We start from the raw sequence: 13,993 nt of genomic DNA on the forward strand, positions 1-13,993 counted from the left end.
AGGTCTAATTTTTATTTTCCATTTAAAAATCTTTGTATTATTGAAGATTGACAAAAAAGATACATTAAGTCAGTATGTCATTATGTGCAATAAGGAATTAAATTAGCAAATAACTGATTGACAAAGCTAAGCAATATATCAATAATTTAAAAATAATGTTAAGAATTTTTTTTTGAAAGAAAAAGAAGGAATAAAAGAACCCCTACTAACTTTTCTTAAAAAAAAAAGCAGAAACAAAACTATTGGGAGCAGAACCCTGGAGCTACACATCATACAAGCTTCCATAAAGAAGACATCAATCTGCCGACTCAAATCCACTTAAAAGAAAAATTGGAAGGAAACCATATTAATTAACTCAAATCAGATGATAGTAGCAGGCGAATGAACCCCACCTTTTCTCAAAATCAAATCGAGGATCAAAAGTTCGACTTCTAATTTTCTCCAAACTAAGACATAACATCACCTGGGAAAACCATTGTATCAAAGTTGGAGCAGAAGCATCTTTCCATTTCAACAGAATAGCCCTTCTGCCCAATAATGTAACAAATGCAATTACATGTTGGTCTGATAGAGAAATACCATGAATATATTGAGGGATTATACCAAATAAAACTCTCAATTTATTCGATTGTAAATTAATTTTTAAAGCTTTAGAAATTGTAGTGAAAATAGACTTCCAAAAATGTTTCAATACAGAACACAACCAAAGTATATGTGTCAATGTGGCTGTCTCGGTTTTACATCTGTCACACTATCGACATTAGGAAACATTTTAAACGGTCTCTCCTTTGTCAAGAAGTAATGATGTACAATTTTAAATTGAATTAAAGAGTGATTGGCACAAATCAAAGAAGAATTGACAAACGTCAAAATCCGCAACCAGTCTTCTGCTATCAAAGTCATGTTAAGCTCTCTCTCCCAATCTTGCTTAATCTTAAGTGAAGGATAATTGTGTTGCTGTAACAATAAGTTATAAATTTTCCCAATAAAACCCTTCACTAAAGGATTCATTTTTAAAATAATAACTTAACAGGTCAGAATCTTGTATTTATGGGAAATTACTTAAGTATTTTTGTAAGAAGTGTCTGACCTGAAGATATTACAAGAAATATGAATGTGAGAGTATTTAGTTATTAATTTCTCAAAAGATATCAGTCGGCCATCTTGGAACAAATCCGTGAAGGAATAAACCCCTTTATTCCTCAAAAAGAAAAGTAGGATCACTTAATGAAGGTTTAAATAAATAATTTCGATAAATTAAACTAAAAAGTTTAAATTTTTTAAGATTAAAAAAAGATATAAAACTGGAACCAAATTTGTAATAACTGCTTAATTATAGGATATAAATTTAAATTAGTAATTTTGGCCAGTTGTACAGGCAAAGCAGCTCCTAATAATGAGGTTAAATGAAACTGTTTCACCACATTCAATTCCAAATCAGCCCAAGGTGGTCGTTCATTTTTATCAGTCCAATATAACCAAAAACACATATAATGTATATTAACAGCCCAATAATATATTCTCAAATTTGGCAAAGCAAGACCTCCCATCTTTTTTTAATTTTTGTAAATGATATTTAGCAATTCTTGGTCTTTTATTATTCCAAACAAAAGATGAAATAATGGAGTCAACCTGATCGAAGAACTTCTTAGTTTAAAAAAAGGGATATTTTGAAAGACATATAAAAATGTTGGTAAAATCATCATTTTAACTGCATGAATTCAACCGACTAACAAAAATGTAAGTGGGTTCCATCTACAAAATAATTGCTTCATAAAATCAACTAAAGGAACCAAATTAGCTTTATAAAGATCTTTTTAATTTTTAGTGATGATAATACCTAAATATTTAAATGAGTCCGTAACTCTAAAAGGAATATCATCATATATAGAAGCAGAGTTATTTAGGGGAAATAATTCACTTTTATGAAGATTTAGTTTATATCCTGAAAACTTTCCAAAATCATTTAATAGTTTTAATAAGCTAGGAATGGATTCTTCACGATGCGAAATGTAAACTAAAAGATTGTCAGAATAAAGAGAGATCTTATGAACAGTCCCATTTATAAAAATTACATGAATATCTTTAGCTTCATGAAGTGCAATAGCCAAGGGTTCCAGCACCAAATTAAATAACAAAGGACTAAACGGACATCCTTGTCTCGTACCCTGTGAAAGCCGAGAAAAAAGGAGATCTGCAATTGTTAGTAATAATAGTAGCAATAGGGCTTTTATATATCATTCTGATCCACTTATTAAAATTAATACCAAAGCTGAATTTGTCTAAAACAATAAATAAGTATTTCCATTCAACTCTATCAAATGCCTTTTCAGCATCCAGAGAAATGACACATTGGGGAGTCTTAGAGAAGGATGAATATATAATCAGAAGATCACAAGACAAAGGAGCAGAAGTAGGCCATTCAGCCCATCGAGTCTGCTCCTTCACTCTACCATGAGCTAAACTATTCTCCCCTCTAGTTCCAATTTCCGGCTTTTTTCCCATATCCCTTGATAACCTGACTAATTAGATACCTGTCAATCTCCTCCTTAAAAACCCTGAATGATTGGGCAATATTTAACAATCTCCGAACATTAGAAAAGGAATAACGGCCCTTTACAAAATTATTGAAATAATTTTAGCTAAAATATTTTCCAGCCAATTAGTTATTATTTTTGAGAGAAGTTTAGCATCCACATTTAATAATGAAATAAGTCTATATGAAGCACAGTCAGTAGAATCTTTATCTTTCTTAAGAATTAAAGAAATAGAAGCTTCATAAAATGTAGGAGGTAACTCTCTTATCAAAAAAAGAATCTTTAAGCATTTCCAACATATATGAAGAGAGAAAATTTTCAAATTTTTTATAAAATCCTACAGAATCCATTCAGTCCAGGAGCTTTACCAGATTGCATTGAAAAAATATTTTTCTGAATTTCACTTTCAGTAATACGAGCGTCAAGAGTTTGTTGATCTTCAGCAGAAATTTGAGAAAAATCAATCTTTTGTAAAGAGGCATTCATTTTAGAAGAATCAACTGGAAACTGAGATTTATAAAGTTCAATATAAAAGTCTTGAAAAATTTTATTAATATCTTCATAATTGCGTGCTAAACTTCCATCTCCCTTACGAATTTTTAAAATTTGTCTTTTAGCTCTAACTGCTTTTAATTAAGATGCTAATAGCTTATTATTTTTATCTCCAAACACATTAAATAGACTTTTCAATTTAAGTAAATTTCTTTCAATAGGATAAGTTAATAATAAATTATATTGTGATTGGAGTTCAACTCTTTGTTTAAATAAATCAATGTTAGGAGAGACTGCATAAATATTATCCAAGTCTTTAATTTGTTTGGAAATTTTATCTAACTCTGTTTTTGTCTGTTTCTTAAGCTTAGCTGAATAGGAAATTATCTGACCGCGCAAATATGCTTTAAATGTATCCCATATAATCAATTTTGATCCATCTCCTGTATTGTTAAAAAGAAAAAACTCTTTTATCTGAGTCTCAATAAATTTGACAAAGTCTGGACTTCGTAATAAATTTTCTGGAAAATGCCAAGGCAAATTTGCAATAATGACATCATTCAATTCAAAAGCTAAACTTAAAGGCGCATGATCCGAAAGAACTATAGCATCATATTCACGTTTCTGGACTTTGGACAAAAATCGGGGATCAACTATAAAGTAATCGATTCTCGAATATTTTTGTGAATGTGTGAAAAAAAGAATAATCTCTATCATTAGGATGTAAATGTCTCCAAATTTCAACCAGGCCAAAATCAGTTAGAAAAGAGTTAATAAGTGATATTTTCCTTAGTTTTTGTGTGTTTTGTGTGCTACTGTGTTTTACATCCTAGTCTGGAGAAACATTGCCTCATTTAGCAGTATGCATGTATAAAGTTAAATGACAATTGACTTGACTTGTATGTTATTACAAACAGGATGTAACTAGCTTTAACCAGTGTGATGCTGCTATACTCAATTTTGAACTCATTGCTATTTTGGTTTTTGGAGTAGCTTATTTAATACTTAAAGATGTAGCAAATTTAAATAGTTAAGTTTTCTCTTTGTCTTTGAATCCTCTGTTCAGTTCGCTCACTTTTTTTGCTGTTTGGCATTCATCTTCAAAGTTAATAAATGTGGAGATTAGAAATATATACGGTCAAAATGTTTGCTTTCAAAATAGAGGCTGTTTCACATTTACACATCCAATGTTAATCTGGCCTGAATAAAAACAAAATATGGAAGCTGGAAATCTACAAAAAATAAGTGCTGCACTCAACAGGTGAGACAAAATTTAAGGAGATGAAAACAAATTAATGTTTTGTGTTGATGTCTTTTCCATCTGGCCAGGAAGCTGTTATAGATTTAATGACTTTTAGCAGTAGTGGGGACAGCTGAAAAGCAAAGGATAAAGTCTGCAGTAAGATGGAGGGAGGTCTGCAGTGACTGATGTAAGACGTAATTATTGGTAATGGGACAAGGGAAACAGCAGGTGCAGAATAATAGCAGGAGGGAAATATGAACCATTTGTCACAGTTGGAATAGCTGGTAAGGCCTAGGAACCTGATCCAGAGGTGTCACTACTGGATAAGTACTTGGAGATCTGTTTAATCTTTAAGTGAATACCTAAGATGTGTTGGATGTTGGACTAAAGTTCATGCAATGAATGGTGATGAGTTTCCTTTTACTAAAAAAACATTATTGATGGCTATGTTGCACTTACACAATATTAATGGAGTAGAAATTTAATACTTTGAATGGTGAGCAGTATATTCTTAAGCATAAAGGTGCTGCCCACAGTATATTATAATTGCATTTATTTCCTCAATGGTTTTGAATCAGTTGTGTAATGAAAAGGACAAGTTGCTGCCATCTGCTGGATCAATGAGTTCCTGCAGCATAGTCACAAAACTGAGAATCTGCTCAATATTTTACTAGGATATATGATATTGTGGAGAGTTTTGCTACCAATCAATTATAGACTGAAACTTGAATTCAGTTAATGTACTGTACAGAGATCACAGACATCTGGGAGAAAGTATTCCAAATCTGGAAGTTTGAATGCAGTTTTGGTCTCTCTGAGAATGGATGTTCTCACTATAGAGCGAGTGCAATGAAAATTTACTGGACTGTTTCATAGGATGGAAGGGCTGATGTACAAAGGGTATTTATGTTGTTTATCCTATATTCAATTCCAGACAAAATAGATCAGTTACAGGAAGGATGCTGCTGACTGATAGAGATTTCAGAACTAAAGGTACACAGTCTAGGGAAAGAGGCATGCCCTTTAGAACAATGTTCAAGAGAAACTTTTTCATCCAGAAGATGGTGAGCCTGTGGAATTCTCTACCACATGGTGGTGCATATTAAATCATTAAGTATATTAATGAGGGAGGTAGATATATTGCTTAATGCCAAAGGGATATTGAGGAAACAGTTGTAGTACTGGAGTGGATGGCTACTTATGATTGTGTTTAGTAGAGAAATGGGTCTGAGCAGGGTTAATGGTGTTCTTGTTTTCCGAGTTTATTTCCCAAAAAGAGGTTTTTAAGGGCAGAAGTGACCGTTCACTTTAAGCCATCTTCATTAAATTTATTCAAATTCTTTTGTTTTTCCTGGAGAAGTTATTTATGTGGTACTGTACTATTGAAATATATAAAATTGTGTGGGGATTACACAAGGTAAATGTTGAGTGGATTTTTCCTTTCTTGAGGGGAATTTTCAAATATTGGGATAAAGATTGACAAAGAAGTGTCTCCTCCAAAGAGTGAGGTGAGAAGAAATTTCTTCTCACAGAAGATCATGAATATTTTTCTCGCCCTAGAAAGCAGTGGAGGATGAGCACTTGAATATATTTAAGTACAAGAAGGATTTTTTTTGTTGCGTAAGGAAGACAATGGTTGTGGGGAAAATGCAGAAAAGTAGAGCTGAGGGCAAAATCAGATAAGTCATTACTTTAATGATCTGCAAAGTCGGCTCAAGCACAATTTGGCTATCTCGTGCTGCCATTTCTTATATCCTGGCTGGGAGACTGTAGTGATGTCTATTTCCTTACTGAGGCTACATCCACACTAGACCGGATAATTTTGAAAATGCCGGCTTTGCGTAAAAACGATAGGCATCCACACTTTGCGTTTTTAAAAAATATCTCTGTCCACATTGAATCAGAGATTTTGGTGAATCTCCGCCTACTGCGCATGCGCCGGACACATCCATTGAAAACAAGCAACGTATTTGGTGTCGAATCTTGCCATGAAAGATGTTTGTTTGTGTTTGTTCAGTTACGGACTAGAATAACTTAAATGACAGGCAGCTGTTGGCTCTCGCACAGGAGGACTTAAAAGTAAAAAAAAACAAATACTGAAGCGTATGGAGGCAACCAACAAGGAGTTCACGGGCAGTATGACCCAGCTGATGACGAACATTGAAAAATTGACTAACTCTGTTGCATTAATAAAACCCATTGTTAAATGTGTAAAACATGTCTGCATCAGTGTTATCTTGTATTTCCATACAATGTTACATTAGGCTGTTACACATCTATTGTCAGAGAAGTACTTGCATAAATGGGTAAACCACCTTCATACAAGCAAGGACAGAAAACAGGGCAAAGTGAGTACAGTATACTTATTTATTCAGTAAGTTATGGGTCAAAGTATTTGGTGAGTACATTTCTAACTCTTCTGGCTTCAGTCTCGTTGCCGTCTGTTCTGAAATTGTTAGGTTGCGTTCAAGAAAACAATGAAATAGCGCGCTGCTGTCTGACAGCGTTTTCAGATATCTCTGGTTAACCTGCCCACACTGATCTGCTGAATCAGAGATATCTACCTTGGAAAGCGTTTCTGAAAAGCCGATTTCGGGGGGCGAAAATGTCGTTTTAGTGTGGACGGAGGGTAAAAACGAAGAGAAAAAGCTTCGGTTATGGATTTATCCGGTGTAGTGTGGACGTAGCCTGAATAGAATTAAACACTAGGTTTATTGGGGGAAAATATACTGAAACAAAAAGATCAAGCAAAAAGGACTGAGCAAGTCTTACTATCGCTGTCCTTCCAGTAAACTAATGGTTCATTATTTTCCATTCTTTTTACCAATTTTATTCTCTGTTTGGCAATAATACTTAATTTTTTTTCACTCACACCTAGCATCTGAACTAAATGGCTATTTTTCAAGCATAGATTTAAGTATATATACCTCATGCTGTTCCAGTGGTTATATTTTTACATTGCTGAGAAAGAGGCAAGAGAGAACAAATAGGAAGTCTGCAATGGATGAGCACTTCCAGTTTCTCTACAGTGTAAGGCTTGTACCATTTCTAACTGATCAGATCTTAGGAAGGTTCATCAGTCTGAAGTGTTAGTTGTTTCTCTCCATGGATTGCTGGGTGTTTCCAGTATTTTCTGTTTTTTCTGTAGATATCCAAGTTATGCAATATTTTGTTTTTAGGTTCTTCATCAATAAACCCAGATCCTGACAGATTATTTGCTGCTGGAATGCACCAGTGTCCGTCTTGGTCTAGCTTTCTATATGCAACTCGCCAGACTGTCACTGGGTAATAACTGGCATGGGGATCTTGGAAGTTTTATTTCTACTTATTCTCCTAACATGTTGACAACAATTTGATCAGTGTTTCAGTTTCATTCTACATCTATATATTAGCTATATTATGGGCCAATTGATAATTTTTATAATGAAATGAATACATTGATTAGCACTTTGATTAATAGTGTTTGTTTCTGCCACATTATAGTTTGTCACGTTGTATAAATCCAATTAAATATATTTCCACTTATTTCTTAAATGCAACTCTTTGGAATGAAGGCACCTGTAAGTAATATGTAACAAAATAAACACAAGTCCATTAGTTGAATATCAGTTTAACATCCATTAAGATACTTGACTTTAAGCTGAGTGTATGTTGTGGTCCTGATATTTAATTGTGAAAAACAAGCCTATAACACTAACCTCAAATTGTCACTATGGTGATTTAACTGTCTGACGATGGATTTGGATCAGGGAAGTAATATGCTTAGGTAATTTGTGTGGCACTGACAACACTTGTCAGCTTTTTGAAGTTAGACGCATGAACACTAAATTTAAGAATCATATATGCTCGCATTGTAAAAAAAAATACACTTAAAATTATGAACTTTTTACTATTGATGACTAAAACACTGCCCTCATTATCATTGGGATAAGATATTACTTTAGGCACAATGCATTCTTCTAAATACAGGTTTATTTCTTTTTCATAATTCGTTAATTTTCGCAGTAAAAGATCAATGCCCATTCTCAGCAAAGCTTGTAGCCCAGAACAGTGGCTATACTGTTTGAAAATCAGAGTAACAAAACTAAAAACAATCAAAATAGTCTTTGCATTACTTTGTTAACAATGGTATTCTTTGTCATCTTTCTTTAGCAGTTTAGATTTGTCAGAATTGGCAAAGACAGCAAAGAAAAAACTTCAGTCGGTAGGTTTTCTTTGTTTCTAACACCCTAACTGATGTAGTTTGTCATGGAAAATCACTGTCATACCACAACTGGCTTAAAAAAATCCTTTTCATACAAGTTTAGGGCATTTGGTTTCTTTAATTGATCATCAAAACATCCATATCCTCTTTTCTCTTGACCTGACCACTGGGGAAAGCAAATATATCAAAGAAGATGTGTGATTATTTGATACCTTGCACAGTAGGGTTGACAGGCAATTAGTGTTTAATAATTATTGCAGCTTGACTGCTACATTTACTGTTTGGCTTGACCCTTCAACCTTAAGATGTACTTATCCCATTCACTTTGCAAGAATTATATAATTGTTCTTTGATCTTGTGAAAGCATTTGAAGAAATCAAAAGAAATTCAGGATAGTAGGTGTGTAACCTCTCATACTAATACTAAACAAAATGTAATGGATGAACATGCTGTATAGAATTAAGAACTTGCATAACATCCCATATCTAAGTAAATTTTGCATGTATTTGCATTCCCCAGAAAAAGTATCTCTACAAAATTGGATTATCTCACCACTCACCAATTTATCTCTCTCTTCCTGCCACAACTTTGGAGTCATCCTGCATACTTCTGTTTCCACAACAACCACACACTTCACATTACAGTGCAAAGCCATCTCGTCACCACCATCCATAGGATGTTCTTTAGTAGGGCAGTCAGACTATTTGTGGGTGATGACATATTTCTTCCAGGTATTACTAATACATTTGGAAGGCATGCAAACTCCTTTCTTGTCCTGTATAGAGAAAAATGTGCAAGGAAGGAAAGAACTAGGAAGAGGCAAATTTATTTTTGATTTCTAATTCTTCACAAAGAGAAATTTGGAGTCAAAGGTAGATTGTTTTTTAAGCAACATGTACAAAATGCTGGAGGAAGTCAGCAGGCCAAGCAGCATCTATGGAAAAGAGTAAACAGTTGATGTTTCAGATTGAAACTTGTCATCAGAACTCGGGTCTGGCCCAAACGTTGAATGCTTGCTCTTTCCCATTGATGCTGCCTGGCCTGTTGAGCCCCTCCATTATTTTATGTGTGTTGCTTTGGATTTCCAGCATCTACAGATTTTCTCTTTTAGTATTTTATTTAAATCTTCTGCACGTAGGTTATTTTCACAATTTCTTCTATACAGCGATCATTTTTCCAAACTGTCCCAATGTTTTAATTATATACTTAAGAGGCATCTTAATCATTCTTAAATAGTTTGCATCTTAATTATGTTTTATCTCAGCAGTAAAATGTTCTTTCTCTTTCTAGTTAAGTAATCACTTATTTGAGGAGCTAGCTATGGATGTATATGACGAAGTAGATCGAAGAGAAACTGATGCAGGTGAGGCTTCCTTTTTTTTTTGTTTTAATATTGTGAAATTCTAACAACTTTGCCTGCTTTTATGAAGTACAGTAACTTTGCTTTGATAATCTGTTTGGAATATTTGATGCACTACTTTTCAATGTACTCAAATTATTTTCAGCTTTTCTCAGGACACAATTTTCCCCTAAAACTTATGAGAATTACCCAAAAGCAGTAGTACCAATACATTGACCTTACAGCATTAGAACTTTTTTTAAGATAACCCTTACTCCAGTCCTAAATGCTTGTTCCTGGCAGTTGCTCTTTCAGTTGGGTCCAACAGGGTATTTTTGTTTCAGGTATTAATACACCATGTGATCTTGTAGAACAAACTAGAAATTATTGTGCATGGTCCATTCCCACACAAATATGTCATAGCTTGTTTTATGTAGTAAGCTAGTTGGAAGTAAGACAATGTGGATTTCTCAAAGTTTAGCAACAATTTTGCGGAACAAACAAATTCAATGAATGTTTTTATATGTTTTTCTTGAAAAAATGAATATTGTTCTATGATAGTTCTGGCTTACTTGGTAGGGTAAATATTTTGTTTTGCAATATACTTATGTAAGCTCAGATTGTGTCCCTTTCTCTGACAATATCCGTATATAATAGTGCTGTATGTTAGGACCCATTTTTATGGAGTGAACTGGAAATATGAGCTCTGGTGATAGTTTACCTACTGATGTCTCTACCCTCACACACTGTATACAAGGGTAAAAACTCTATGCTTCACTCACTAGGTGTGCAGATGACTTCCATATTTTGGGGAGGGGGGAGTGCTTAAGTTCCTAGGCAAGTCAGTATCACAGTTTTCTGTAACGTGAAGATCCATCACCTGCTCACACGTGGAGAAATGCAAGTTGAAAAAAAAGTTTATTTTTTTCCCCCTAATTATTCTGTGTGCATTTTATCCTGTATCTCATACTGTTGGGTAGTGATTTGTGAAATTCCATTACCTGCAGAGCCATTTACACAGGGATCATCTGTACTTTGATTGGTGATGGAGTTTCAAATAAAGTATTTGTCAACAATAAACTGAGATTGAGTAATTTAATTTCAAATCATGAGGTTCTAATTTTGGAGGTGGAATTGCAAAAATAGAAGGTGCCAAAAGGATTAGTGACAGCATGTTCAGCAACTGTCGAGAAGAGCATGATGGCCAAACAAATGTATGGACAGGCCAGTGAAGTGGTCATGCTTCTGTTACCTTTTAGGAGGATGAGTGCGAATTTCTAGATTAACGTTTTTCACAAGTGCAGTATCTTCATGGTCTTGTCTCTGAATTTAGTTCTGGTAATCTGTGATTCACTGTTAAATACAGTATAGGCCTGAATAGATGAGTTGCTCTGTTTTGTATAGTGCTGGAACAAAGTTGAATTATTTTTTCTGTATGCAGTTTGGCTAACAACTCAAAATCACAGCACGCTGGTCACAGAAACAACAGTCATTCCCTTTCTTCCTGTTAATCCAGAGTATTCAGCAACGAGAAATCAGGTACACTTTGTGTAAATATGTTTAACTTGTCAAACTATTGTGAACTTTACTGGTTTAACAATGGGCAGTATTAATAAACTAAGTAAATCTATATTAGATTTTTAGAACTTTTATCTTTATTTTTGGCTTAGTGGTTTTTTGTTACTGCTAGATCTTGTAGTTGTTGCTTAAAAATATTTGCCATAAAATATCATGGTCATGGATAAGCCATGGCCGCCCACATCATACGACATGCACGTAACGAACAAACTTAAACTTGGAAGCCAATACTTTATCTGGAATTTTAAAGTCATGAAGTTCACTTGTAGTTGTTAATTATTCTCCTCTATAAGGTTTTTGTTGCAGTGTTTGTGTACACAGTCAGTCTCCTATCTACATGTTATTTTAATCGTTAATTGCAGGGGAGGCAGAAACTGGCACGGTTTAATGCTCATGAATTTGCTACTCTCGTCATTGATATCTTAAGTGATGCCAAACGGAGACAACTTGGGAATCCTGTCACTAGTCCCAAAGGTGTGTATGCTTTTGTCCATTTGTACTATATAAACATTTACTCCGGCTGCTCTGGGCTTTGTGTCTGAGGACTCCGTTTCCTCTGCTCTGCACTGAACTGAGGCTGATGCCTGCTCAGGCCTCGTGTCTGTGGACTCGCTTTTGTTCTAAGTGCTATTTTGTTTTTTCATTTTTGTTGTTTGCAAGATTTTTTTTCCCTCTTTGCACAATGTGTGCTTTGACTTTTATTTTAATATGGATTATTTTGTTTCTTTGTTTTATGGCTCCCTGTAAGGAGATGAATCTCAGGTTGTATAATGTATATATACTTTGTACTTTGAACTTTTACTATTCAGTAACAGATTCCCCAAGGGAAAAAAAGAATGAAATGTCCCACAGGCTGTGAAATATGTATATCTGTGAAAGAGAATCTGGATCTTTGGAAAGCTGTAATCTACTCCTAAGTTCTGAATTCTGTTGGAATATCTCTATCGATATTTCCATCTTGCAGTTATTGTGTTACCTGTTCCTTTTAGTTTAGTTTTCATAATGAGGAACAAAGTAAGTTAAAGGTTGAGATATTTCACAGTATTTTGATAATCTCCACCTTATTTACTGATTTTTTTTTGTACCAAGATGTATTTTAGTGTGATAGATTATCAATCTGGGTGGTGGGATGGAGATACAGGTATGTCTCTACCAAAGGAGATGTAAGGTGCCCCTTCCCTTCTCTAGCCTGCAGGTCATTCTTGGGCAAGGTGCAGCACCTATTTAGCCCTCTGATCAGGGTCACGTGAAGCCGGTGGTGGATGGTTGTATGAGCAGCTGGAGCATAACACAGGTCCTGGTTATGCGACCACTGACATCAGGCAGTCAATCCCTGAAGAGTACTGATAATGGCTGGGGTCAGCCACCTTGTAAAGACACTGCCCAGAAGAAGGCAATGGCAAACCACTTCTGTAGATAAATTTGCCAAGAACAATCATGGTCGTGGAAAGACCACAATTGCCTATGTCATATGACACGGCACATAATGATGACATTAATAACTAGACAGTGTAATGCTGTATATTTAGAGAGATATTTATGTAATGTAATTATTTTATGGCATACTCTAAAGGAGAGCATTATAATCCTGTTCGCTACAACTTAGCACTTGTTTCTATAATGAATGGAGATTTGCATGGACATTGAATAGAGGCTTTTATTATCCCTTCCGTAATTTAGGTTATATAATTGTCATTGAGAAATGGTTAACTCTAGCCTTGAATTGATGGTACAATGTTAGAATGGTGCATACTTGTTAAATATTTGTAAGTGTGTATTTTCCTCACTCCAGAGAAGTTCTACCGAATGGGAATTAATTTTGTCCTGAAATTAAGTAGATTCTGACAGGATATAGTTGAAATTGGTGCTATTTTGGGAAATGTGCATTCTTGGGATATGGGCAATTTTTAAACAGATTTTAGGTGATGCTTCTATATGGTATAACATATTTACTGGAAAATGTACAAGTAGATCATGATGGACATGAACATTTCAATATTTTTGAAACACCACTTAAGATTTATAAATTAATATTCTGACAAATTTTGCTTATACTTTTAAATAGAAGTGACTTGCATTAATGTAATTTTGCTACTCATCTGCTTCTTCACCTCAATATTGAATTCATATCTATAGCATCAGGCCTGCTTTCTGAAATGTAAATTAAAATTGGGAATACAGTTTGCATTGGGGAAAATAATAGTTGTTTAGATAAAAACGTGCTCAGTTGAAAAACAAATGTATACTGCTTTAGCCAAGCATTTTGTAGTAAAGTGGTTTGTGCCATTTATCTGCGCAGACGTTTTATTTTAATAAAAATCTTTACATGGGGGGGAAAGCGACCAATAATTATGTATGGATTTTATTTACACAGCATTCGCTTAAATCAATGTTCCTTTAATCAGAATTCCTAACATTCCTTCTTAATTGAGCCCCAAATCACACTGATCCTAGACTTGTATTGTTTAGAAAGGTGGCCCGCTCACTGCTGAGTCACATGGCTGTTAAACAGTTAGTTGACGAGCCAAGTTGGCATACAAGCTCTGGTGAAAGGAAACATATCACATATGTTTCTTATATTAATGTAAAGTCTAATTTTC

General features: G+C 34.4%; 1 protein-coding gene across 14 annotated transcripts in view; it reads left to right on the forward strand.

The window, feature by feature from the left end:
• Positions 1-13,993, forward strand: part of git2a (G protein-coupled receptor kinase interacting ArfGAP 2a) — a 111,572-nt gene that overhangs the window by 53,454 nt on the left and 44,125 nt on the right. For 12 of the 14 annotated variants that reach the window (XM_073065840.1, XM_073065844.1, XM_073065843.1 and 9 more), the window contains exons 9-12: positions 8,425-8,476; positions 9,767-9,839; positions 11,257-11,354; positions 11,756-11,867. In XM_073065840.1, coding sequence (XP_072921941.1) covers positions 8,425-8,476; positions 9,767-9,839; positions 11,257-11,354; positions 11,756-11,867 — 335 coding nt within the window. The remainder of the gene's footprint in view (positions 1-8,424; positions 8,477-9,766; positions 9,840-11,256; positions 11,355-11,755; positions 11,868-13,993) is intronic. The other 2 variants (XM_073065841.1, XM_073065853.1) reach the window with 1 other exon arrangement.

The sequence above is a fragment of the Hemitrygon akajei genome, chromosome 14 (genome assembly GCF_048418815.1).
Source record: "Hemitrygon akajei chromosome 14, sHemAka1.3, whole genome shotgun sequence".
Classification (NCBI taxonomy): Eukaryota; Metazoa; Chordata; class Chondrichthyes; order Myliobatiformes; family Dasyatidae; genus Hemitrygon; species Hemitrygon akajei.